Genomic DNA, 26,128 nt, shown 5'->3' on the forward strand with positions numbered 1-26,128 from the left:
CGCCCACAGGAAGCGAGCCTCAGGATCCCCAGATCCCCCCTGTCACGTTCTCTCTGCTTGTCTGGGTTTGAAGCGCGTTCCCTTTGACAGAAAGGACCGAAGTCAGGTGCAAGGTTCTGCCCTCCATCACCTGCTAACTTTGCACTGTCTCTGCTCCAAATGCAGCTCTACACATGGCACTGATAATGACACTGGGATTTTTCATGGGCTTCACTTCAGTGACCCCCTGACATGTCCCTCCATCTGCATATTTCTGGCTCACGGACCCCTTTTTATTCAGTCTCTGAAACCTCCCCGCCTGCCCGCCCCGGAGCTGCCCATGCACATTTCCTCAGATGCCCGCCTGAGCTTTGCATTGGCACCAGGGTGACGTCCTCTGAAGCCTCCCCGGGGTGGGAGCCTCACCTCCTCACAGAGCCTCAGAGTTGGAGGCCAGCATCACTGGTCTCGAAACTTTGGGGTATCTGCTGGATGGCGGCTGGACTTCGGAGGGAGTGAAAAGCTGAGGACAGGAAACCCGAGGGAGGAAGGGCTCAGTGAGGACAGTCACGGGGGTGCCAACCACGGCACATCCGGGCCTCAGGGACCTGGGGTCAAGCAGCTAACCCTCAGGGGCCTCATCCTTAAATGGGGTGACAGCAGTTTACTCGCTGAACTCTGATGGTGGACTTTGTGTGTTTTGCCTCATAATCCTCAAGGCACCCTGAACCGAAGTCTTGTTCCGGTTCTCAGAGCAAGAAACTCCTGCCTCGCAGGGCTGCCGTGAGGTGCTGCGGGCAGCTGCTGCCTTCTGCGCCCTCCTCCTGAAACCCCTCAGCCTTACACTACTCAGCTACGTAAGTATCCTCCGTATCCAGAGTCTTCTCTGGGATGTACCTTAAGTTCCTCCCCACCCTCCGTGCCTGAACTAAATGCAGTTGCTTTTCCCCTTTCTGTATATTCCAGAAGGTGCGCCAAACCCCTGAGAGACCAGAGTGTCCCCACTTCCCACTGCCCCCCACCCGCCGCCCCCCGCTGTGCTTCCTGCCCTGCTGGGGCCTTACCCAGCCAGCCCTCTGGCCTCTCCAGCTCCCATGGAGGTCCCTGACCCCTGCCCGTCGCCCAGCCCTGCCCGGGGCATCCCGCCCCCGCAACACCTTCCTCCTCCTCTTCCACCTCAGCTCGGTCCCAGCTCTCCTGACACCCTGCAGCCTGCTCCCAAGCGTGGGCTCCTTCCAGCACTTTCTATGCACCGAGGGTCAGGACGACGAGTGGTGCACGGCTGCCTCCCTCAGTAGCACCTCGAAGCTCCTACCATCTGCCTGCCCTGCTTCCCTTCACCTCGCCCCCACACTGGCTCTCCTTTCACACCCTGAGTCAGCCTGGCTGTTGTCCTCTCCATCCACGTCTTCACCATCTCCAGCCACCTGCTCTTCCATTTCTGCTGCCCACTCCGTGGCACACCTTCCCCTTGTCCCCAGAAGGGCTCCCCTCACTTCCTGCTCTCAGGCCCCCATCTTCCCTGTCCAGGTCCTCCTGATACCCCTCTTGTGCCTTTTCTAGAACTCTGGCCTCTGACCTCCCGACTCCCCACTCCAGGTGTCTGCCCCTTTCCCTTGTGCACTTTCTCAGCCGTCCTCCTGGCCAAACTCAACACATAAACAACGGACGTGTCCAAATCCTGCGCCTGGACCCAAGCTTTGGAGGACTATTGAAGACAGTCCCATGGTCCCCAGCCCACACCTGCTCTCCCCACCTTCCCAAAGGGCCACCCTCCCGCTTGCCGCTTGCTCCTTGGCCTTGTGGGCCAGATGCCTTCAGATGGACACTCAGCGGTGGCCTCAAACCAACACCCCACCTACATCGCCCACCCCTGGTGCAGGGAGGCGGCCTGGCCCCCCGCCCCCTTGGCTCTGGAGCCCACCCTGTCCTGTCTCCTAAGGCCCACACTTGGTCAGTGAAGCTCTCTCACCCGCAGCCCCGTCTGCTCTGGGTGTTGCCTCCTCACACAGCACTTAGCTGCCCTAGTGTCTCTGACCTTTCAGCCGCACCTCCCAGGCCCACGTCCTCCCTCTCTCTGTCCTGCCCTCCTCCCTGTGCTTCCAGCTGTTTGCTCCCCTCCCTCCCAGCCATCACACCTGGCCTGGTCCCCAACCACCTTCACGTGACAAATTAGGGCGGGCACTGCCCACCTCGTGCCCCCACGTGGAGGGCACTCGGGAGCGCTCTTGACTGTTGGGAGCTGACGTTAGGGAACAGGCTGGCAAGGCTCTGCCTCGGGCCGGCCTCTTCTCTCCTTCCTCTGTCTTGGGAACCAGCTACCCACAGACGCAGAAACTCCCCAACGTCCTCGGTCAACGGGGAAGCCAGCCCAGCCGTAGAGACCCTGCTTGTCTGTCCCACAGCGGGTGCCTGCCGTTGTCTGCCCAATCCCAGAGTTCAGGGTCGGGAGCCCATGACCCCATAGAGAAAGTCATGTTACCCAAATCAGCTTTATGAGGAATGAAGGGGGGTAGGGGAGAAACCCACCTATCTTTCCTTTGTCTCTTGGCTCAGTTGGCTTAGGGCTTGTCTGGATCTCAACAGACGCTTTTCGTCTTATGGGACTTGGCAACAGTGACCCCACGACACCCCTAACTTCTGTGCCGTGGCTCCTGGGTCCCGTCCCACCGCTCTGGCTGCCTCTTGGCTTCCCGTTTCTTGGCTCATCTTTTCAACCTTGTTGCCGGGCATCCTACCTCCTCACTCTTCACATTCCTCCCTGTGACGAGCTCATTCATTCCCACAGCTTCCATCACTCAGCCTGCTGATGACTCACAGCTCCACCCCTGCCTTGACCCCTGAGCGTCAGGCCCGTTGATGACACCGCCTCTCCGATGCCCACCCTCCCCACCCAGCACCTCCCCGTTCCTCCCAAACCTACCCGGTGCCACCACAGAACCCGTGGTCTCTCCCTCGCTCTTGTCCACTCAGGGGCCCCAGCCACAGGGTGAGGTGGAGACCCCGTGTCCACAGACCCCCAAGTCACTAGTGGACACTGCAGTCTTCCTTGGACACCCTGGAATCCTACATCCCTGAGACTCCCACACCGTAAGCTCCAGCGGCCTCCCACTTTTTTTTTTTTAATGTTTATTTTTGAGACAGAGATAGAGCATGAGCGGGGGAGGGGCAGAGAGAGAGCGAGACACGGAATCCGAAGCAGGGTCCAGGTTCCGAGCTGTCAGCACAGAGCCCAACGCGGGGCTCGAACCACAAACTGTGAGATCATGACCCGAGCCGAAGTCGGTCGCTCCACCGAGCCACCCAGGCGTCTGCAGTGGCCTCCCACTTAATCATGGCGCCACCTTGTGGACTTGCGCTCCCAGCGCACTGACCCTCGCTTCAGCCTTGTCTTCCAGGAGTCCCTTCCCCTGCCCCACCGGGGAGACACGGGGCACTGTCGCCGTGAACGCACGCAGGATACAGAGTGACAAGGTTGCGTAAACGTGATCCTCTAGGTCCGGTCGGGCCGTGGACCGCGAAGGTTCAAATGGCAACTATGACAAAAACTGCCGCGCGCAGAGGGGCCGAGCTCACTCCGCAAACATGCTTGCGGGGGGAATGAGACACAACAGATGGGTTGGTTGTTGTGATGGTTAATTTTATGTGTCCACCTGACTCGGCCATGGGGTACCCAGATGTCTGGCTAACATGATGTCTGGGTGTCCGTCCGTGAGGGTGTTTCCAGATGAGGTTAGCATTAGAAGGCAGGGGCCGAGTACAGCAGGCAGCTCTCCCCGGCAGGGGTGCGGGGTGTGGGTACCCTCCGATCTGTTGAGGATCTGAATAGAAGAAAAAGGCGGAGGAAAGAAAAATGTCCTCTCGGCCTGAGTCGGAACATTGATCTTCTGAACTGGGAGAGTCCGTCAGCTCTCAGCTGCTGGTTACCTCATCAGCTCCCCTTGGGTCTTGGGTTTTCAGTCTTGGACTGGAACCTCACCACCAGCTTTCCCGAGTCTGCAGCTGACAGCAGATCGCGGGACTTCTTGGCCTCCATAATTGGGTGAGCCAACTCCTCATGATATATACAGATTATATCGTATATATGTAAGTGTGTGTGTATACACACACACACACACACACACACACACACCCAACAGGATATGTTTCTATATCCTATTGGTTCTGTTTCTCCAGAGAGCCCTAATTCAGTTATAAAACTTTTTGATCCAACTATAGTAGAGCTGCACTGAGGAGCCTTCAGGCCTGAGGCGGAGGCAAGAGAGAGAATCCAGGAGACTGGGATGTGGGTAGGAGGAAAGGGGAGCACGAGCCACGGGCCCCACAGGAGGAGAGGTGGCTGAGGAGAAGCCCAGGTGGGAGTCTCCAGGTGGGCAGTCAGGGCAGAACTGCTAAGGCAGGTGCCCGAGAGCCTCATGAACCACCCTCCCGCTCCAGCCAGAGGCATCGCTGGGAGAAGACCAAAGATTTGGATGGGAAGTCGGTGGACAAGTCCAGAAGCCACAACTAGCCTTTTTGCTTGGGAAAATACACCAAGGACTAAGAGAACAGGGAATGAGTACCATGCGAGACAGCGAGCACTCTGTCACTGCAGGTGAACCACAGTAAAGTTCTCTGCTACAGAGAAGTCTACTAGTCGCACAAGCTTCAGGTAAGGCTTGATCCAGGGGCTCGATGCCTGAATCACCGAACCTCTCTCTCCTCTTTGCCTTCCATGGTGTCGACTCCCTCCAAAGGCTGACCCCTCCAGTGCTTAGAAGATTGATGCCGGCAGCTGGGAGAGGTGTGATCAGTGAACCGCAAACCACATGGCAGGGGCGGGGGAGCAGAGAGCGAACTGAAAACTGGGGCACTGTCACCAACAGCATGGAGACAAGGGAGCCGAGCGGCCGAGACCAGCATAGGTTGCCAGTGAGGCTCATCCGTGAGGGAGGACCTCCTGTCCTGACAGGTGAGGCTGGGTGACTTCTCAGGTCCCTTCTAACCGAGGGGTCCAGTGACTGTAAGCAGGAGACTAATGCCCAGTGGTTCAGGGGGGCAAGTGAGGCACGTTTGGCTTTGGCCCAGTGCCAAATGCCAGGTGCCTCCTCAGACCAAGGCTCGTATCCAGCAGCCACTTCAAGGTGACCTGACTGGGCGACAGTGTCACTGGCTGCTGGGAACTGGGTTGGTTTCCTGAACGTCCCATGTTCCCCAGACCACACTCGTCTCCCCTGGGGAGCTGAACTAGGTCACCGCCAAGGTCCTGCAGTACTTGGACTGCTCTCAATTTCCTTCTGCTTCACCAGAGTCCTTTAGGGGAGCTGGGAGAACTGCGGCTTTCCTGGCACCGAGGGGAATCTAATCCCGAGCGGTCAGATAGGTGGGCGGTTCCGGGGCCACACACAGCCCTTCATTCGCGAGCTTAACTCACCAACTCACCACGGGTGATGACCACAGTCTGAATAATTTCCACAGAAGCAAGATCTGGGATGAGGCCAAAGATGGGTCTCTACATTGGCTTTTTGGTCTGTTTTCATGTTTACTTTTGAAATAAGAGCTACCGTGACGGTGGACCTCATCTTTTCCCCAGACTGTGGGCGCCTGGCCTCTCTTTCCACACACAGCAGTACCTGAACACGTTGCCATTGGTCGCAACCCAAGCGCCTTGCTCGGTTCTCCTGTTCCCTGGGGCCCCAGCGGGAGTCCTGGAACCTCCCTCGAGGAGGGGTTATAAAGCCAGGGCAGTGCAGGAGCCCTGCTGGCAAACCTCAGATCAGGCCACATCTTCTAGAACAGCAGGGGAGAAATTAACCGGTCCCTCTGCTGGAGCAGGACGCCAGGGCAGGAATAGCTGCTATAATACTCACATCATATTCATGTTTCTTATTACCTGCAGAGGGAGGCTATGCACATTTAAATATGACTAGAAACGATCTGAAAAGCCACATTTTGTTGGAACTGATTTTATTTAAATTTTACAGAAACCTGATCGAAGTATGTAAGTCCAGTAACAAGTCTACAAAAATGCACGTACGATGCCAGAATTCCTTAAAAGCAACTAATATCGTATTCTCGTTCGGCATAAAACATGCATTGATATCAACTGCCACATGTTGGCCAAAATCAGTCTCTACAAGAAGAGACAGTCCATTACGGTCAATAAGAAAACTAGTTGTGAACACAGATTAAAAAAAAAAAGAGGTTTTCTGGTTAATGTAAAAGGAGGAGCAGTACCTTTCTAAACGAGCCCCTCAGCCCCGGGTGATGCGTATTATCGTGCTGCGCAGTAACGCGTCACCTCCGAGACCTGGTCCTGACCTGTCATCGGAGCAAGGAACTCCCTGGCAGTTAAAGCAAACGTTTGAGAAGATAGAAACTTTCGGACCACAACAAGCACACTAGCGCAACCTTGCAGAGGGCGCTCAGAAATCCTCAGACTTGGAAAAGGGTTCCCAGGCTGGGGATCGTAACCAGCCTCAAAGATGCCCCGAGCTTTTCAACCCAGCCCTTCTGCAAGGCCGGCTCAGGGCACACGAGCACCTCCTGTGGCCGGAAGGCCTTCTAGCTCCACACATCACTCTTCATGGGGATCTGTACTTAGGAGGCTTGATGCAGAAAACCACGGTTGGACCATTTCTTTGAGGCCCTGATGTCCTGTAGGCCGGGTTCATCTCACCCCAGGACGGGTACATGCGACTGCTGGACACACGAAGGAAAATCAACGTACACTCGTGGCCCCAAAGGCTCCGACGCTTAGGGTCACATACCTTGAAGCAGGTCCTCTATTGTCCGGAGAGACCGTGTTGCTCCAGAGGGACAGCAACTGAGGACTCTGCATTTATCAAAGGTGTTTTCCCCATAGACTGAGGGCTGTAGAGAGACTTCATACCAACTGAAAGGACTTCCCCTTAAAATACAACATTCCACAAGGTTCTTCAAAAGCGGGTCTCATGGTCATCAGAGAACCAGCCGTGGACATTAACATTTATTTACATAAAGCTCATCATTCATGCAGCCTGGGGCCTTGTTTGGAGTCTCTCACATACCCTCTGCCTCTTCCAAAACAGGGCACTCCCTGCCCTGCTCGCTAGAAGTAAGCTAAACCAGTATTTTTTTTCTTTCAGCACAGATTTAAGGGGGAAATTAATAATTTATTGGGGTTCTCCTAACATTTTCATAACAGAACAATATCAAAATAGGTCTGTTTTTAATATATGCTTATGAATATCCCTGATAAGATAAAGAAATCCAGAGGACTTTGTAAACCACTAAGATTTCACAGGGTAGTACCCGGTCTATTTTCTAGGCAGCAGAAGAGGGACTAGTACACTGGCGAATTTTCTCCAGGAAGCCCTGTGAGCACTACAGTACTGAAATTCGAATATCTAGTGCCAGTGGAATTGTGAATGAAGTTTTCACTTTATTAGTAAAAATCATAACAAAGGTTGGCTTCCTCAGTCCTGCCATCGGCCAATCTCCCGCCCGTGACAGACGTCCAGCCCAGAAAACCATCAGCCCTGACTCCGCTGGAGGTCGGGCCCAGAGGAGGCGAGTTTTGAGACACCCTCTAAGCCGTGACCACGCTTGCGAAAGCAGGGATGTGGGAGAAGAGGCAGACCGGGCCTGAGGAAGCACTGACCCAAGGCACCACGATCGGAGGGGTGAGGGACCTAGAGGGGTTGTGGCAGACAGGAAGGACGCTCCTGCCGTGCCCCGCCACCGCGAGGGTCCCGGGAGACGACAGCTCTGTGGCAGAGGAGACACGTTCAGGAGTTAAAGAACAAATCATTGGGGAAAAAAAAAACAAACTAGTTTACTGTCTCAAAACCAAATCGAACTTCTTAAAACTTCTAAGCGAATAACCTGGGGGTTGTCTGGTAGTCGGGCGGCGGGCCGGCAGTCTGTGGAATGAGCTGCATTTAGCGGAGTCAGAGGGCGCTGGTTGTGAAATCGGCATACACACTGTGGCGACCGTGGTTAAGGAGGAAAGGAAGCTCAAGGCCGGAGGGGAGGCCTCTCCAAGGAGAGGCCGGAACAGGACCAGATGCGAGAAACGCCTCTTTTATTCCGGGCACAGTAAGTGGCCTTGGCGGTGGCCTGGCTGAGCAGGTGCCATCGTCCAATCTAGCTGCAGTAGTACTGCATCCCATCCACTCTCCTCCTCTTTTTTGACTGAAATTCTTCAAAGAACTGCTGGATGTCCTCTCTCTTAACCACCTGTGCAGGAAACAGCAAAGACCAGGAAAGGGAAATGCATTACAGAGCGGCAATAACCAGGCATGCTATTCACAAACAGGTTGAACAACACTGCTGGTAATAATTATCTTAGGGGCGCCTGGGTGGCTCAGTTGGTTGCGCATCTCACTGTTGATTTCGGCTCAACACGATCTCACCGTTTTGTGAGTTCAAGACCTGCATCAGGCTCTGCGCTGACAGCATGGAGCCTGCTTGGGATTCTCTCTCCCTCCCTCCCTCCCTGCCTCCCTCTCTCTCTCTCTCTCCCCCTCCCTCCTTGTCTCTCTCCTGCTTATGTTCTCTCTCCAAATAAATAAGTAGACTTTAAAAAAGAACGACCTGAATGTGTAACTAATCATATATCTCCATCCTATAGAGGGCTCATTCATCCAGGCGCACAGACACGGGCTGGGCCAGAGCCATACAGCCAGGAGGGCAGAACAGTGCCGAGAGTGGGTTCCATCATTCACCTCGCCTTCCTCACACGAAATGAGATAAAAGCAGCACCTATCTAACAGGATGGGAGATCAGATTGGATTTAATGCCTGTGAAACACTGCCTGGCACATAATAAGTTCTTTTTAAACATTTTTTTAATGTTTATTTATTTTTGAAAGAGAGGGAGACGAAGTGTGAGCAGGGGAGGAGCAGAGAGAGGGAGACACAGAATCTGAAGCAGGCTCTGAGCTGTCAGGACAGAGCCTGATGTGGGGCTCACACTCACAAACTGTGAGATCATGACCTGAGCCGAAGTCAGACGCTTAACCAACCAAGCCACCCAGGCGCCCCTCAATTTTTTTTTAAAGTTTTATTTATTTTTGAGAGAGACAGATCATGAGTAGGGTAGGGACAGAGAGAGGGAGACACAGAATCCGAAGCAGGCTTCAGGCTCTGAGCTGTCAGCACGGAGCCCAACATGCGGCTCGAACTCATGAGCTGTGAGATCATGACCTGAGCCGCAGCTGGAAGCATAACCGACTGAGCCACCCAGGCGCCCCACGTAGTAAGTTCTTAACTGAGTGCCTGAAGGTCTCCCAAGCCCGCTGCCCTCGCCCAGGACCACAGCTGTCTCTTGGGAACATCCTTCAGCTCCACGTGAGTACCCACAGGAAACAAAGTCTGTTTTGCTTTGAGATTTGTGTTTTCTTCTTTAATGAAAAAAAGGAGCCAAAACACTTTTCCTCCTCAGGAGGCCAAAATTAGAGGTGTTTGCCACATAAAAAGAGTAACTGGCAAAAAATAAAGTAGCAACTACTCTTAGTAAATGGAATATCCACTTCATGCAATGAGAAATTTGTCTTCCGTTTCACTGGAAAAAGATTAGAGCATCATACAAAGGTGTTCAAGATATTAGCAAAATACAACACTAGAAATAAGAAAATAAGACAAAGGGACAATATGGATGAAAGAGTAAATTGGGAAAACCTGACAGGAGCCCTGGCTCACCCAGGAGTGCTCGGCCAGCTGATCTGACCCAATAGCTGCCTCCAGTCTATCACAGGAAACAGGTGTTAATTTACTTTTTAATTACAAAGGTAACACATTCTTATTGTTCTGAAAGAATGCAGGAGGGGCAGGGAGAGGGAGGGAAAGAGAAAGAAGCCCAGTCAATGCAGGTGAGCAAGAGTGAGAGAGAGAGAAAAAGAAAGGAGGTGGTAAATACTTGGCTATAAAGCGAAACACTCCCTCTCGCTCCCCAAGAGTAAGTGCCGCTAACATGCACAAACAGCAATGCCAACTCGAGTAACTTCCTTGGGGGAAGACCCTCGTTAATCCTCTAAATGGAAGAACGGCACAGACTGATACATCAATTTCACAAGCACCAAGGCTGAGACAGCTGGTCAACAAGTGAGGACTCAGAACCCCTAACAAAGTCAGGATCTAGACACTGAAGATACTCGCGATACCACAAAGCTCTAATGTATTTGCTAAATGGCGTGGAAACTCACACTTATGAAATGCTAATATATAGGACACTCGGAAATTCCAGTTCAAAGGATCTGTCCCTACTTCGGATCACCAACACTAAACACTGAAAGGCAAAAAAAGAATTTTTCCTGCAAGGATGTTGGGAGAGGGGACCTAAAAGCACACAAATCAGAGCGTTCAATTTTTAGCTTCTAGACCCTCAAACGGTCACAGCCAACATGCAGAGTAGAACGTTAAGGAATAAATACTGGGGTTCAGTAATAAATCATTTTATTGGTTTCTTTCAGAAGATTTGTAGTTTCTAAGTGGTTTTTTAATTTTATTCATTTTTAATATTTATTTTTGAGAGCATGAGTGGGGGAGGGGGGAAGAAAGAAGGGGACAGAGGATCCAAAGCGGGCCCTAGGCCGACAGTAGTGAGCCCGATGTGGGGCTCGAACTCATGAACTACAGAACGATGACCTGAGCTGAAGTGGGACACTCAACTGACTGAGCCACCCAGGCGCCCCTAAGTGTTCTTTTTTTATAGTCAGACACAAACATAAAAGGCAGTCTGTTATCTAAGAACATCTAGAACTTATAATCTTATGTGGACAAATACAACCAAAGTAGATTAACCTTATTGCAACTTAAGGTTCTTATTTGTTTTTATAAGGATCTAATTAGTAATGTCATGGAACAATAAACAAATATATTTTTCTGTCTTTTTAACTCATCATATCAGATAAAAAGCGGCCCTAGTGATGACAGAGATCCCTATGTTGAAGATCCAGGTTAAGACTGAAGAAAATTGCTAGTTTCAGGGGCACCTGGGAGGCTCAGTTAAGTGTTGGACTCTTGATTTCAGCTCAGATCAGGATCTCACAATTCATGGGATTGAGCCCTGTGTTGGGCTCTGCACTGGGAAAAGGAAGCCTGCTTGGGATTCTCTCTCTCCCTCTCTCTCTGCCTCTTCCCTGCTTGCGCACTCTCTCCCTCAGAATAAATGAATAAACTTTTTTAAAAAATAGCTTGTTTCAAATGTGACTGGAAATATATCTTTTACATGATTTTAACTATGTGTAATCAAATCAATAAAGAGCCTTGTGATCACAAACAGCACAAGAGCAGAGGTCCTAGAGTCAGGAACACACATGCTTTGACACATTTGAAAGACTTCAAATGTCCATCAATAATGCAGAGATTAATGTACACCAGAAACTAATGTAACACTATACTTTAATTAAAAACAAAAGTGCCAAGGGGCACCTGGTGGCTCAGTCGGTTAAACATCCGACTTCAGCTCAGGTCATGCATGATCTCACAGATCATGGGTTCGAGCCCCACGTCGGGCTCTGTGGTGACCAGCTGGGAGCCTGGAGTCTGCTTCAGATTCTGTGTCTCCTTCTCTCTGCGCCTCCCCTGCTCACACTCTCTCTCTTTCTAAAATAAATAAACATTAAAAAACAAAAACAATAGTGCCAAGGGGTGCCTGGGTGGTTTAGTCAGTTGAGAGTCCAACTTTAGCTCAGGTCACGATCTCATGGTTCATGAGTTTGAACCCCATATCAGGCTCTCTGCTGTTAGCGCAGAGCCTGCTTGGGATTCTCTGTCCCCCTCTCTCCGCCCCTCCCACTCTCCCCCCACTCGTGCTCTCTCTCAAAAATGAATAAAATTAAAAAAAAACAACACAAAAAAACAGTGCCAAGGTTAAAAACAGTTACACCTATGAACATTCTTAGTTCTAGCAAGAAGAAACAGAAGTCTGCAGTAACCAGAGGGACAGGAATAACTGTAGTTTAAGAACTGCTGAGAGGCAGGAGGATGTTCACAGTGACCGTGAAGAACATCCTCTAAAAAATGAGAGAAATCTACTAAAGAGAAAACTCTTAACTTCTGACTTTACAACTCATTTTGCAAAAAGGCAGCACTGTGACCCTGTCCACCCAGGCAGTTTCAAGTTCTTCCCACATTCACGAGCAAGGAGAAAGTGGCCTTAAGCAACATGGCAGAGACTCCTTCCAACAAAACAAGTCTTGGGGCACCTGGGTGTCTCAGTCGGTTAACTCTTGGTTTTGGTTCAGGTCATGATCTCACGGTTATGATATCGAGCCCTCCATCGGGCTCTGTGCTGACAGCATGACATCTGCTTGGGATTTTCTCTCTCTCCCTCTCTCAAAATAAATACATAAACATAGGAAGGAAGGAAGGAAGGAAGGAAGGAAGGAAGGAAGGAAGGAAGGAAGGAAGGAAGGCAGGCAGGGAGGGAAGAAGGAAGGAAAAGAAAGAAAGAGAAAAAGAAAAAAAGAAAAAAAAAAGAAAAAGAAAGTCTCAGCATACTTCCTTGGCACCCACCACACCCACATCTAACTTGATTTCTGTGTCTGGACATAGCAGAACAAAGCATCAACTGTCTGTAAGGACAGCCTTAGACCAAGAAAAGTTAAATTTTGTTTTATATCTGCCTTTGGAAGGCAGAAAAGTATTTCATGAAAAAATTCTGTCACAAATATGTGAATCGTAAAGAGCAAGTATTTATAAATTCATCTGGAAGACTATTTAAAAAATTTTTTCTTAATGTTTACTCTTTTTTTTTTTTTTGAGAGAGAGTGTGAGCTGGGGAGGGGCAGAGACAGAGGGAGACACAGAATCCAAAACAGGCTCCAGGCTCTGAGCTGTCAGCACAGAGACTGACATGGGGCTCAAACCCATGAACCGCGGGATCATGACCTGAGCTGAAGTCAGATGCTTAACTGACTGAGCCACACAGGCACCCCAAGACTATTTTAAATATTATACATTTTAGAATCAGTGTCACCCTTAAAAGTAGATAGACTCTCTTACTAGCCAGAAAAATGTTTTAGTCTCAAATTCTGAAGTTCTTTTATTCTAAACTATAGAATCCAAAGTCCAAAATAAGGGGCCTGGAATTAATTTTCCCCTGCCTGATCATTTGTTCTTCCTCCTCCAAGGACCTCTGCCAATGTCCTGGCCTTCCCCTCAGCCACAAGCACACCCTGCAGACCCTGTGTGGCTGCTCCAGCTCTCACCCCCTCGAGCCCAGGGCTGGAAGGACTCCCGGTGAGGCCAGGTCCTTGTTTCACCACCTGCTCCTGAGTCCCCTCTGTTCTGCCCGCAGTCACCTCTTAAGGATCCAGGTTAAGACATATGGTCATTTTTTCATCCAAGAAAATAAACAGTTTATTCAAAACATACAGAGCTATGATTAAAATTCTGTAATGCAACATACATACCGTGCCTTCATCAGCAAATCTCTTGAGATAGTCTTTAAGTTCAGTCTTCAAGTCATTGTATTCTAAATCAAAACAACAAAAAAGGTACATAGACTTTAGGCAAGTCATTTGCTTTTAGAAACAAAGTGCATCTTTTCCACTGATAGTTGAGCAGGTTAATACTTTAAATTTTCTCTAAGCGAAACATGCATGGAAACTTGCTTCCAATTTCTCACAAGTTCTTTCATTTTGATATTGGGGACCCTACTTCTTAAAACAAATAAACAGAAATCAAAAAAATTGCCATTCCAAAAATATTAGCTAAGAATTTTTGTAAGAGGTTTCCTATCTCTCTGGAATTCTAGTCATGGAAATAATCTTGGACTCATCAAACTTTATAAGCTTCAAAACTGATTCACTCACTTAACAGTTCATATTACGTATGAGGTACCCTGAGGGCTACAAAAATCCTTCAAATGCAGCCTCCATCCTCAAAAAGCTTTTAGTCTAATAAAGGCAAAAGAAATTAATCAGATAGTTAAAAATAAAAGACAGAAACGATCAATGCCACAGAGGTGGTGGCATCTGAGTAGTCAGGGTGGAAATTACTAAAATCAGTTGGGCATGCTGGGGGGAAAAATGTAAAAGCCTGCAATTAAGGGCTCAGGGATATTTTCCCCTCTGGTGGTTTCCTGTGAACCACTAAAGCAACCTCAAGAACCATCCAAAAGATAACATGCTTTGCTCAAAAAGAGGACACGTGGGGGGCGCCTGGGTGGCGCAGTCGGTTAAGCGGCCGACTTCAGCCAGGTCACGATCTCGTGGTCTGTGAGTTCGAGCCCCGCATCAGGCTCTGGGCTGATGGCTCGGAGCCTGGAGCCTGTTTCCGATTCTGTGTCTCCCTCTCTCTCTGCCCCTCACCCATTCATGCTCTCTCTCTGTCCCAAAAATAAAAAAAAAAAAAAAAAAAAAGAGGACACGTGATGCTCCATGAAAACTATTTAAATCGATGGACAAAGAAATTGATTTTCTATTATTCCATATTCATACATCTACCCTGAATCAAAACAGCATGTTAAGGTTTCTCAAGCACGTAATTATTCTAGCACCTAATTCTGATTCAGTGGTAATCACAGCTAAATACCCAGCAACGCTACAATTCAGCAAGCATAATAAGCATAATTGAAGCCTATTCTATAATTCCAATTTTAAGCTTTTTTTGTATTAAATTAAAACTGTAGGTGTTAGTAGCCCTCCTTACACATATTTTAACAGTGAAAGAAACTTTATGAACTTCACGACTTTTTGTTCAAACAGCATTTACCACAAATAAGTTCCACTTGCTGGACTCTGTCCATGCTGTTAAGGGTGTCCATTAAAGGGTCTCTCCTGTCAGCTGCCTGGTCAACCTTGCCCTTGTTTTCATAAGCCAGAACTGTGTCATATTCATCTGTCAGGAACAGGACATCTAGCTCGCCATACATTTTCTTCAAAAAATAAAACCAGTTTCCCATTAGAACATATGTATATCATTCTCAGAAAGTCAATTCTCAAGAGCTGAGAATCACTAAAAATTTATTTAATTTTTTTTTTACATTAATTGCCAGAAAAACCTGAGCCTTTTAGTACAGAATTGCTTGAATGAGTTATTCTTTTTGCCCAAATCTCTTTTAGGAATCTCCCAACTTCCCAATAGGTGTTGTATGGTCTAAAAGATCTTTATTTAAAAACCTTTAAAAAAAAATGTTTTTTAATTAAAAAATGAAAACTACTGATTTACTGGAACTTTCAAGTAGTTTTTATTCCCAAGCAAATTCTATGATATGAAAAAGATAAAAATTTATGTTTTCCACTAAAATGAAGATAATAAAAAGTACTGCATGATTCTTAATTTCTCCCACAAGCATTCAGACTGCAAAGAGCATTTCATAAATTTGCTTAATATGAAACATTTTAAAGTTCTCTACAGAGCTAACATCAATTTCATAAATATATTTTTCAGAAAGTCTTATTCTAGGCATCAGTCCGTAAAACACAGTGACATTGACCTTGATCAGTCACTCACCATACAGTCTTTGCAGGTACATAACTTGCTACGCCAGTTCAGGGGCCAATAGGTGGCAGTGTCTTTCTTTATCAACTGCTTAGCATTAAGATCCTGAAGTCTGCAGCCAGACTGTGATTCTGTGTTGAGATGTTGATTCTTAAGTGCGGTCTGAAATAAAAGTTTTGAAGTATGTTTTTTACACTCTGACAGTTTAGACTGTATAAAGGAATTTCTTTGGGCAAAGGGTACAATTGAGATCCAAAGCTACAGAGCTTACAGAAGTAATTTTGCTTAAGCTTTAGTTCTGTGATGGCTTATACTTCATATGTTACCTGGGGATCAGACTCAGAACTAGAGCTGGTACATGGTTCATTAGTCTGCTCTGCTTTAACTTCCGTGACAGCATCCTTTCCGTGTTCTGGAACATCCTCTTTGAGGGTACTATCTTGATGATCTCCATTTTCAGGTTTGATGACTTCCTGATCACCTATTCCATCAACATTCAGCACCAACCCATCATCCTCCACAGATACTTTGGTTACTGTGGGTTCAATGAAAGCAAACACACACACATATCCATAGACAGTGAAATCACTTAGTCTGATTAAAAAAGATTTCAGAATCTGGAAAAAGAGAAAGTCAACCTTAATCTCTGGAATAATGAGAAAGGAATTATCAACTCTTCCTTTGGTTATGCCTGCCTAATCCAGAGTTCAAATAATTGAACAGTTCACTTAAAAATGTCAATCACAGGGCACCTGATTGGCTCAGTTGGAAGAGCATGGGACTCTTGATCTCAGGGTCATGAGTTCAAGCCCCACATTCAGTGTAGAGATTACTTAAATCAATCTTTAAAAACAAATAAATAAAAATTGAAAATTAAAAAAAAACAGGGGCGCCTGGGTGGCTCAGTCAGTTAAGCCTCTGACCTCGGCTCAGGTCATGATCTCATGGTTTGTGGGTTCAAGCCTCACATCGGGCCCTGTGGTGACAGCTGGGAGCCTGGAGCCTGCTTTGGATTCGGTGTCTCCCTCCCTCTCTGCCCCTCCCCCACTTGCACTGTCTCTCTCTTAAAAATAAATACATATTAAAAACATAAAAAATAAAAATGCCAATCACTACTTAAGCATTTTCTATGTAAAGGAAAAAGAAAAATACTGCAGACAGTAAAAAGAGGTAGGATACCTCAAGAAGCAAGAAGCAGGAAGAGGTTTAACTATAAACACAGGTGGAAGGGTAGTTTTGAAAAAACAACCAGCTTTTCTCAATGAGAGGAAGGAATAAAAAAGGATGGATATAGACCCAGAAATACTGTCAAAAAGAAAAGAGAAATGATAGGGAAGTTCATGTTGAATGATGGCACTTTGATTTAATGGGAAATGAGGCCATCTGTTGACAGACAAGGAAATGAAAGGACAGGGGGAAGACTGATTAAGAAAACCCAACAAATGAGATATAGATACAGGTCCAGTGGAAAGTGGGAGATGTAACTGAAAAGGGTAGGAACACAAGGAGGACGCACCAAGTTTAAGAACTTTGAGACAGGGGGGTTAAGTGGCTCAGTTGATTAAGTGTCCGACTCTTGATCTTGGCTCAGGTCATGATCTCACGTTTTGTGAGATGGAGCCCTGCGTCAGGCTCTGCGAGGACAACATGGAGCCTGCTTGGGGTTCTCTCCCCTCTCTGTCTGTCCCTCCCCCACTCGCGTGCTCTCTCTTGAAAAACAAACAAAAAACCAAAACTTAAATGCTTAAAAAAAAAAAAAAAAAAAAAAGAACTTTGAGACAAATCAAAAGTGTAGGGTGAGATTTTAGGTACGGCTGTGCTGTTTGCAGTTTGTGTGGTAAAATGTTCCCTGAAGGTGAGAGGGGCAAGAAATTATGAGGTCAGAGCAGCAGATACTATGAGTAACTGCCACTCTAAAAATAAATTAAGTAACACATTTGCATTACCAGTAAAATTAAATAATGCCTCAAGACCATTGCTGATCAGTTGTTTTGGACCAATTTCTTTGGGTACAATAAAAGTACTAGGTAACAAACTATACCCCACATCTCCCAACCAATAGCATATCTTATACTTAAGAACAATTTATGGGGCGCCTGGGTGGCTCAGTTGGTTGAACGACCGACTTTGGCTCAGGTCATGATCTCATGGTTTGTGAGTTCGAGCCCCACATCGGGCTCTGTGCTGACAGCTCAGAGCCTGGAGCCTGCTTCAGATTCTGTGTCTCCCTCCCTCTCTGCACCACCCCCCCCCCACTCTCTCTCTCCTTCAAAAATAAATAAACATTAAAAAATTTTTTTTTTTTTAAAAAAAGAACAATTTATTCTGGGGGAGCCTGGATAGCTCAGTCGGTTAAGCATCCAACCTCGCCTCAGGTCATGATGTTGCTGTTCCTAAGTTCGAGCCCCGCATCAGGCTCTGTGCTGACAGCTCAGAGCCTGGACCCTGTTTCAAATTCTGTGTCTCCCTCTCTCTTTCTGACGCTTCCCTGCTTGTGCTCTGTCTCTCTCTCTCTCAAAAACAAACAAACATTAAAAAAAGAACAACTTGGGTCGCCTGGGTGGCTCAGTCGGTTAAGCATCCGACTTCGGCTCAGGTCACGATCTCACGGTCTGTGAGTTCGAGCCCCGCGTCGGGCTCTGGGCTGATGGCTCAGAGCCTGGAGCCTGCTTCCGATTCTGTGTCTCCTTCTCTCTCTGCCCCTCCCCTGTTCATGCTCGGTCTCTCTCTGTCTCAAAAATAAATAAAAACGTTAAAAAAATTTAAAAAAAAAAAAAAAAAGAACAACTTATTCTGGTTTTATTTATCTTTCAAAGTCCCATTCAGAAACTGCCTCCATTTTCACTAACTCTGGTCTCATCCAGCCTCTGCCTCATGTTATTTAAGCATAGATTTGTTCTTGGTAGTCTCCCAACCATTCTATAAGCACCGTGTGGAGAAGGTATGTTCTCTTACACTTTTTCTACACCTTGAAGTCCAGTCAAAAACAGTTGCTAAAAATTCTGGACTGAACAGAGAAATTTCACAAGTATGAGACTGTGGCACACCAACTCCACAAGACACCCACCTGCCAATTGTGCAGCATAAGCCCACAAGAAGGGGCAGCGCTTCATACAAGCCGGGCACACCATCTCCTGGAAATCCCCGCTCTCGGGGGGGATGGCACCAAGATGCTGTGAATACAGAAAACCCACTATTTTCCTTGTAGTCTCCAAGTTGTCCAAAATGCTATTTAATAAACAAATATTGCAACAGAACACTGATCATATCTTTACAATTTCTTTTTAGAAGAGTAATTATAATGTAAAATATAACACAATTCAAAAAGAAGCAAGAAGAGATCTTTTTTCTTTCTGTACAGACAATACCTTTTAAAAGGTAAAAGCTGGGGCGCCTGGGTAGCTCACTCAGTTAAATGTCCAACTCGATATAGATCACGATCTTATAGGTCATGATCTTTCGGTCATGAGATTGAGCCCTGAGTCGGACTCAGTGCTGAGCATGCAGCCTGCTTGGGATTCTCTCTCTCCCTCTGTCTCTGCCCTTCCTTCCTCCATGCATGTGTATGTGCGTGCATGCCTTCTCTCTCTCAAAAAACCAAGCATTTTTAAAAATTAAAAAAAACAACAATGTAAAAAGCTTTCCTTACCCTTCCATGGAACCAGTCTTCACAGACTACACACTGGATCATCTCATCCGGAATCTAACACGGAAAAGCAGTTTGCATGTTAATGATTACAATGAATTCTGGGACATGGAAGTAAATCCAGCAAACAGAAGAACTATATATTAAATTCTCTATACCGATTCTGTGAGACGGCTATGCACATGCCAACAGTCAAGGGGCCAGGGAGAAATAGCAGGTCACAGGACCAAAGAAGTTCACTCAACACGAACTGATGTTGGCGAAAGGTTACACTGAGATGAGCACTTTGGAAACAACCGTCAAAGCTGGTCCACTTTGGTTACTTGGCACCTAACTCTCGCAAGACTTTATAAGTAACATCTCATTTTACGTGAAAACCAAGACCCAGGAAGGTGAGATGGATTGACCAATGTAGAATGTGGCAACCCCACATTCTTCAAGCCCTTCACTTTACTTAAACTGAAAAGTAAATATTATAAACAGTCTCTTGCTAATATGGACAGCAACAACTTCCCTAATTTGAATTAGTTAAGAAATTAGATTCTGGCCCTAGGAAAATGACATACCATAGGGCACAGACTGTTTTTGGAATGATTTTCCTTTCATTCCCAGACTTTCAAATCTACTGATTAATATCCCATTGTTGTTCTGTCCTTTCCCTATTATAACTTCTCAAAGGGGGAAGAAAGCATATATGCCTATATATATGTCAATACAGATAAACACACACCTATACCAAATATACATATATATAAAGCAGTTTTATTCTTTCTTCTACCTTGATCTATTTGGCATCTTATTTTTTGTCTTTTGATTTAACACTGTTATCACACTTTACCCCATACCTTAAAATATCCAGTTTTAAGGTTTTATCTTTGTTAACTCAAAGATATCTTCAACTTGTTCCTCTATATAATTTGGTTCAATAATTACAGTTCCAAGACAACTAGAAAGCAAGGAAGAAGGCAGAAGGCTAATTTTTCTAAACATAAAGCACTCCTTCAAATCAGTAAATACACAACAAAATCCAACCCAGTCAAAATATGGGCCAAGGATATGAAAGGACAATTCAGATAGGTTATTACAAATGTTCAATAAACTCATGAAAGATGCATACTCTCATTCATGATCAGGGAAAAGAAAAAAGATACACCTCTTCATCTATCAAGATGGCAAAACTTAAAAAGACTGGTAGTATGTAGGGCTGACAGAGTATTGGGGAAAAAAACCACTATCACCTACTGTTGGTGACTGAACTCTTTTGACAGAGGTGATCACAATTTTATTTTTTATTTTTTTTAAGCATTTTCTTTTTAATGTTTATTTATTTTTGAGAAAGAGAGACAAAGTATGAGTGGGGGAGGGACAGAGAGAGGGGCGAGACACAGAATCTGAAACAGGCTCCAGGCTCTGAGCTGTCAGCACAGAGCCCAAGGTGGGGCTCAAACTCATGAACTATGAGATCACGACCTGAGCCAGAGTCAGATGCTCAACCGACTGAGCCACCCAGGTGCCAACACAATCTTAAATATAAATATCCTATGTCTCATCAGTTCTACCTCTAAGTATCCATAAATTCTTGCAGGAATATTACTGAATCAAATTACTGTATAAGGATGTCCACTGTAGCTTTCTTTAGAATACTGAAAAAAGAGATTGGACCAGTCTGCTACAGAACATTTAGGTAACTAACTTATAGCATGTCAAATTATGAGTACTTGGCTGTGATCAGAACAAGGTGGATGTGTGCTATGTAGCATGGAAAGAAGTCTATGATATACTGAGAAGTGAGAAAAGCAAGTTGCAAAAGTGAACATACGGAATTTTCACTTTTGTCAAAAGGAAACTACAAATTGAAACACACATCACTTATGTTGGGACCGAAACAGGTCTAAAAACATATATACCAAAAAGTGTTAACAGTGGTTATATCTGGGAAGTACGATGGAATGAGGAAGAAAAATTCTTTTTAAATTCTGTGTATACTTTTTTTTTTTTTTAATTTTGTGTATACTTCTAATTGAGGATCCAGTCTGTACACCCCGTTTCTTTTCTTCCATGGAGGCAAGAAGTTGAAAGTCATTGTTTGGAGAGTGCTTGGCAGTGGAGCAGGCAGGCAACGAGAGAGAGAGGATGGACGAAAGCACTGGCCTTGAGAATGTCCTGCCCAATATTTCATTCTTGTAATGTAGAATGAGAAGAACACTCAAGATCTGTACCAGTTACAGCTCCAGCCCAGACTCCTAAGAAAGGATAAACCTAGAATCCTCTCGCAATCCCCAAATCCCTTCTGAACAGCTAGAAAGGCCCAGATTGGACAACAGGCTAAGGAGTGAAGGCTAGAGGTATTAACCTCCAATTAACCTCCAATTGCCTTACCTCATCTTCAGGATCAGGATAAGGTCTCTTGCAAATGCAGTACAATCCAAAAAAGTTGTCATTGTATTTATTGCCAGAATTTATCTTTGCTTTGTCCTGAAAGATATTCATTTCAATATGTAATATGGTCTAATTTTAACTATAATTTCAGGCATCATGAAAGTATAAATTATAAGTAGCATATAAATATCACATATGGTATATATTATATTTATAACACCAATATACTATAAGAACATATATTACATATATTTATAACACAGCATCAATATATTGTAGTAAAATATAAAAAATACCATGACACAATAATAAAATATCATGTATTTCATGTTGTATGACATTAATACATTCAATAAATTTCTGCATTAAATATCTTCCTCCCCAGAAGCTGGTTTTTAACTTTCAAAGTACAAAGAAAAAGAATTCACTCCTATCAAAAGGATATTTTTTCCAGGATACAGAGAAATTTGATTTTTTTGTACCTTCTTTGTAGTAATTGGGGAAACCAAATACATCCATTAACAAAATGCTGATAAAATTATATCATCAACCTCTATAACCCAGAATTTCAAAGTACTTTTTTATTTTTTTTTATGTATTTATTTCTTAGAGAGAACTTGCGAGTGGGGGAAAGGGGCAGAGGGAAAGAGAGAGAATCTTAAGCAGGGCTCCACATTCTGTGTGGAGCCCAACCTGGGGCTCAATCCCACGTCCCTGGGATCACAACCCAAGCTGAAATTAAAAGTTAGACACTCAACCGACTGAGCCACCCAGGAACCCCAAAGTACTTCTTAATGCCCAGCTGTGATAGCCAAAGCTCCCAAGTTACTAGATGGTAAAAAGTAAGCAAGGAAATTGTCTAAAAATAACCTTCAGGGGCGCCTGGGTGGCGCAGTCGGTTAAGTGTCCGACTTCAGCCAGGTCACGATCTTGCGGTCCATGAGTTCGAGCCCCGCGTCGGGCTCTGGGCTGATGGCTCGGAGCCTGGAGCCTGTTTCCGATTCTGTGTCTCCCTCTCTCTCTGCCCCTCCCCCGTTCATGCTCTGTCTCTCTGTCCCAAAAATAAATAAACGTTGAAAAAAATAAAAAATAAATTAAAAAAAAAAAATAAAATAAAATAAAAATAAAAATAACCTTCAAAGGAGGGAAAAAGCATGAGAGTTTTAGCAATTATGACTGAACAATGTAAAATCCCTGACATTCTAGTTTCTGTTACTTCAGTAAATGTTATTGCGTTAAGTATAGTTAAAGCAGAAAAATCCCTGTGCACCTAGCTCACATTCATTATTACCAAGTTTTATTAATTCAGTTTTTACAGTTATACCCTTTGTTGGGGTGCCTGGGTGGCTCAGTCAGTTAAGCGTCTAACTTCGGCTCAGGTCATGATCTCACAGCTCATGAGTTCAAGCCCCGTGTTGGGCTCTGTGCTGACAGCTAAGAGCCTGGAGCCTGCTTTGGATTCTGTCTCTCTCTCTGTCTCTCTCTCTCAAAAATAAAATAAACCTTAAAAAGTTTTTTATACCCTTTGCTTTAAAAGCCTTAAAGGATGAACACAACCAACATAATTAAACCTCAGTTACATTAAAGAACATTCCCACCAAAATCTTTCATACTACAGTCTGTAATGCAGACTCTGAACAGGTTAGTTTTCCAATAAAATAAAAAATGGAATACAGTCTTTTTTTTTTTTTTAAATGGAATACAGTCTAATACCAATTTGTCTACTTGAAAGAATAAGCATAAGAACTTCCTTTTTGGAAAATGCATTGTTTTTATCCCCTCTGGCAAATATCCATCTCAGCTACTTTCAATGTATTTTTACACTGCTCACTTACAGGAAATAATTTGCATTCCAAATTTTTAAACTTGCTGTTTCCGCAATCACAACGAAAGTTTCTGAAAAAAATGAGGGAGAGCCAAATTTTAGTTTTTCTTTTAAATCTAATGAATTACTCTTTAAATTTATTGCACAGCCCCTGCCCTTTCAACTCATTTCTAGGGTCTAAAAAGTGACCTTGATTGCTGTTCATATGTCCAATTTGAAATTTCTCCAAGCACAGAATAAAAGATTTAACAGTTTGGGAAATTAACATGCACAGAAATAAATATTTATATCACACATACATATACACACAAGTAAAATAATGACAAAGAAGGATGACTAGTTTGAGTTTGTGCAATAATTATATTTGATTTTTTTAAAGTTTTTATTTAAATTCTAGTTAACATATATGGTAAAACTAGTTTCAGGTGTAATAATTATATTAAAAGGCCCTCCAGAAAAACTATTCTAATTATATAAAACAATTATATTAAATTTTACCAGTACACAACTACTTTAAATGGAAAAACAAGAAAAAAGCGCAGGTGGAAAAGAATCTAAACATTTAAAAAGCATCCAGCACCAATCTCTGTTTTTACCTTTTTGTGTATAGCTCAAATAGTTTATGACTTCCATGACATTCGTAACTGCAAGCGAGGCAAATTCCTGCTGGTTCTTCTCCCTCTGGGGTGCAAGTACTACAGGCATAGAGTGCTTGTCTCTTTACTGAGCCCTAAAAGCCACAAAATGGAAGGAGAATAATCACACAAGAGAGTGCCAAAACACTGTCACATGTTTTATGTCATTATATATGCACTATGGTAGTGCTCATTTCATACAATTTTTTCTTACAGTGATAGTTTAAAATTCTCAGGCAGCTGAAAAGAAGAATCAGCTGGCCTGCACCAACATCTTAACACATGAAAATGTAAGAGAACATGTACAGGCTTATGTTAGCAATATCACACTTACAATTAAGATCAATGCACTTTATGCAAGAATCCTTTTGATTTTAGGAGATGCATGCTGAAGTATTTAGAGTGTCATGATGTCTGCAATTTATTTTCAAATGGTGCGGGGAGGGGGTCTGGGGAGGTGGGGGGTAGGGGAGATGGGGGGGTCGGAGTGTATTACATAGAGAAGAGAGATAAAAGCAAATGTGGCAAAAAGTGAATATGTGGAAGAGGTACACAGGTGTTCATAAAAGTATTCTTTCAACTTATCTGTAGATTTAAATTTTTTCACAATTAAAAGTTGAAGGAAAAGATCAGCAAAGCTTTTGGAAATCTTGACAATGGTTACCCTCCTCCAGGAAGGAGGGAGGCAGCGAAGCTTCTGGGATGCCAGTAATGATCTGGGGGCTACATGCATGCATATGTTCACTTTTTTCCACAAACCATACAAATGATTTGTGCATTTTCCATATATTTTACTAAAGTAAAAAGAAAAAATTTACAAAGTCCAATTTATAAAGCTAACCACATTTCAAAAATAGCTTACATACATTTTAAGGAAAGCAGAAAAAAAAGTTGTTTTAGTGGTGACCAAAGGTTTTAAAATACCAGCCAACATCTGGGTCTGTCTGTGGATAACAGGTTTTTTCAACAATCTAACCACTGGGCAGGGTTAAACTCAACTGGTCAAGATGACAACTGGTATTATGAACTCAGTCCACACCACATAATGACTCCAAGTCTCTCACCTCATCCCCCAATGTTGCCATCCCACCCACCCCCAGCCCTGGGGCTAGGCAACCTCCTTCTTCCTACCAATTCTCATCCCGTGTAAAGTTTTCTTCTACCCACCTTTCTCCATTTTTGTACCTAGAAACATAGGATGAGTCACCAAACACTACAACACACCCCCTCAAATCCTGATTCATAACGTCTTCCAAACGCCAAATATACCCTTCAAGCAAATCCTCTCCCCTCCTCCCTCCTTTACCAGTGCCACCTGCTGTCGTGGTTCCGGTCTATTTCCATGGGGGGCGGACTGCAGATAGACACCATACTTGCTTCGCCTCGCAAAAACAACAACAACAACAAAAAACCTACCAGCTTGTACTTGTCAAACTAAATTGCAGAGGATTAGCTGTCAAGGGGCCCAGCTCGGGGAGATTTTCAAATCCAGAGCTCTCTCCTTTAACTCTGCTTCGACTCTCCCATTCGGTTCCAAATAAACACTCTTAGGATGGGAAAAGTAAGGACAAAGATGTCGGGATTTGAGCGGTCAAGGGGATAGCTTCTGAAAAGCAGCCAAGGCGCGGAGAAGAGAAGGAGAGGAAGGAAAGAGCAGGGGTCCCAGGGCGAAAGACTGGAGAATCCTGAGGGACTAGACGGAGGAAGACCGAGGGAGGAGGGGAGCCCTGCTGGAAACAAGCTGAGAAAGGGAACCAGCAGACTGAGGTTTAAGGGCAGCTGGGCCTGGGATGGGGAAGTCTACGACGAACGGTGGCCTGGGACCACCCCAGGGGAGCCGGGCCGCGACACGCGGGAATGGGGCAAGTCTGGTCGGGAACAGGAGGTTCAGCGGGAGCCCGGGGAAGGCGAGGCCAGGGCCGCGCGCCCACCTGCGAGTAGGAGCACTTCTCGGAGTCGCTGCCGCCCAATACGGCGCACGCTTCATTCTCCAGCTCCTCGTCCTCCTCTAGTACGTCGACCAACGATACCACAGGCTCCAGCTCCGACTGCCGCCCAGCAGACCCCTCCGCCCCAGCCATCCTCAACTGTCAGCGGGTCCGCCGCTCGGCCCGGCGGAGGCGGGAAAAGCGGCTGAGAGAGGCGTGGCCGGAGGAGGAGGGGCCCAGTGCTAAGAACCAATCTCAAGGAAGGGAAGCGAAGGAAGGGGGAGGAGCAACTTCCGACAAACGGAAGTCACTCCTCTCCCTTCTCC

General features: G+C 45.5%; 1 protein-coding gene across 1 annotated transcript; it reads right to left on the reverse strand.

The window, feature by feature from the left end:
• Nucleotides 1-5,908: 5,908 nt before the first annotated feature.
• UBR7 (ubiquitin protein ligase E3 component n-recognin 7) lies at nucleotides 5,909-25,988 on the reverse strand. Its single transcript, XM_047080185.1, has 11 exons — nucleotides 25,806-25,988; nucleotides 23,836-23,969; nucleotides 23,250-23,310; nucleotides 21,415-21,510; nucleotides 19,039-19,092; nucleotides 18,457-18,562; nucleotides 15,716-15,924; nucleotides 15,402-15,551; nucleotides 14,661-14,823; nucleotides 13,358-13,419; nucleotides 5,909-8,178 (listed from the first exon to the last, which is right to left on the reverse strand). The coding sequence occupies exons 1-11, from the start codon at nucleotides 25,953-25,955 to the stop codon at nucleotides 8,086-8,088; spliced, it is 1,278 nt and encodes a 425-aa protein (XP_046936141.1). The 5' UTR covers nucleotides 25,956-25,988; the 3' UTR covers nucleotides 5,909-8,085.
• Between the last annotated feature and the right edge of the window lie 140 nt (nucleotides 25,989-26,128).

The sequence above is a fragment of the Lynx rufus genome, unplaced genomic scaffold (assembly GCF_022079265.1).
Source record: "Lynx rufus isolate CCGP_SWC_20201006 ecotype Redwood Valley unplaced genomic scaffold, mLynRuf1.p SCAF_17, whole genome shotgun sequence".
NCBI lineage: Eukaryota > Metazoa > Chordata > Mammalia > Carnivora > Felidae > Lynx > Lynx rufus.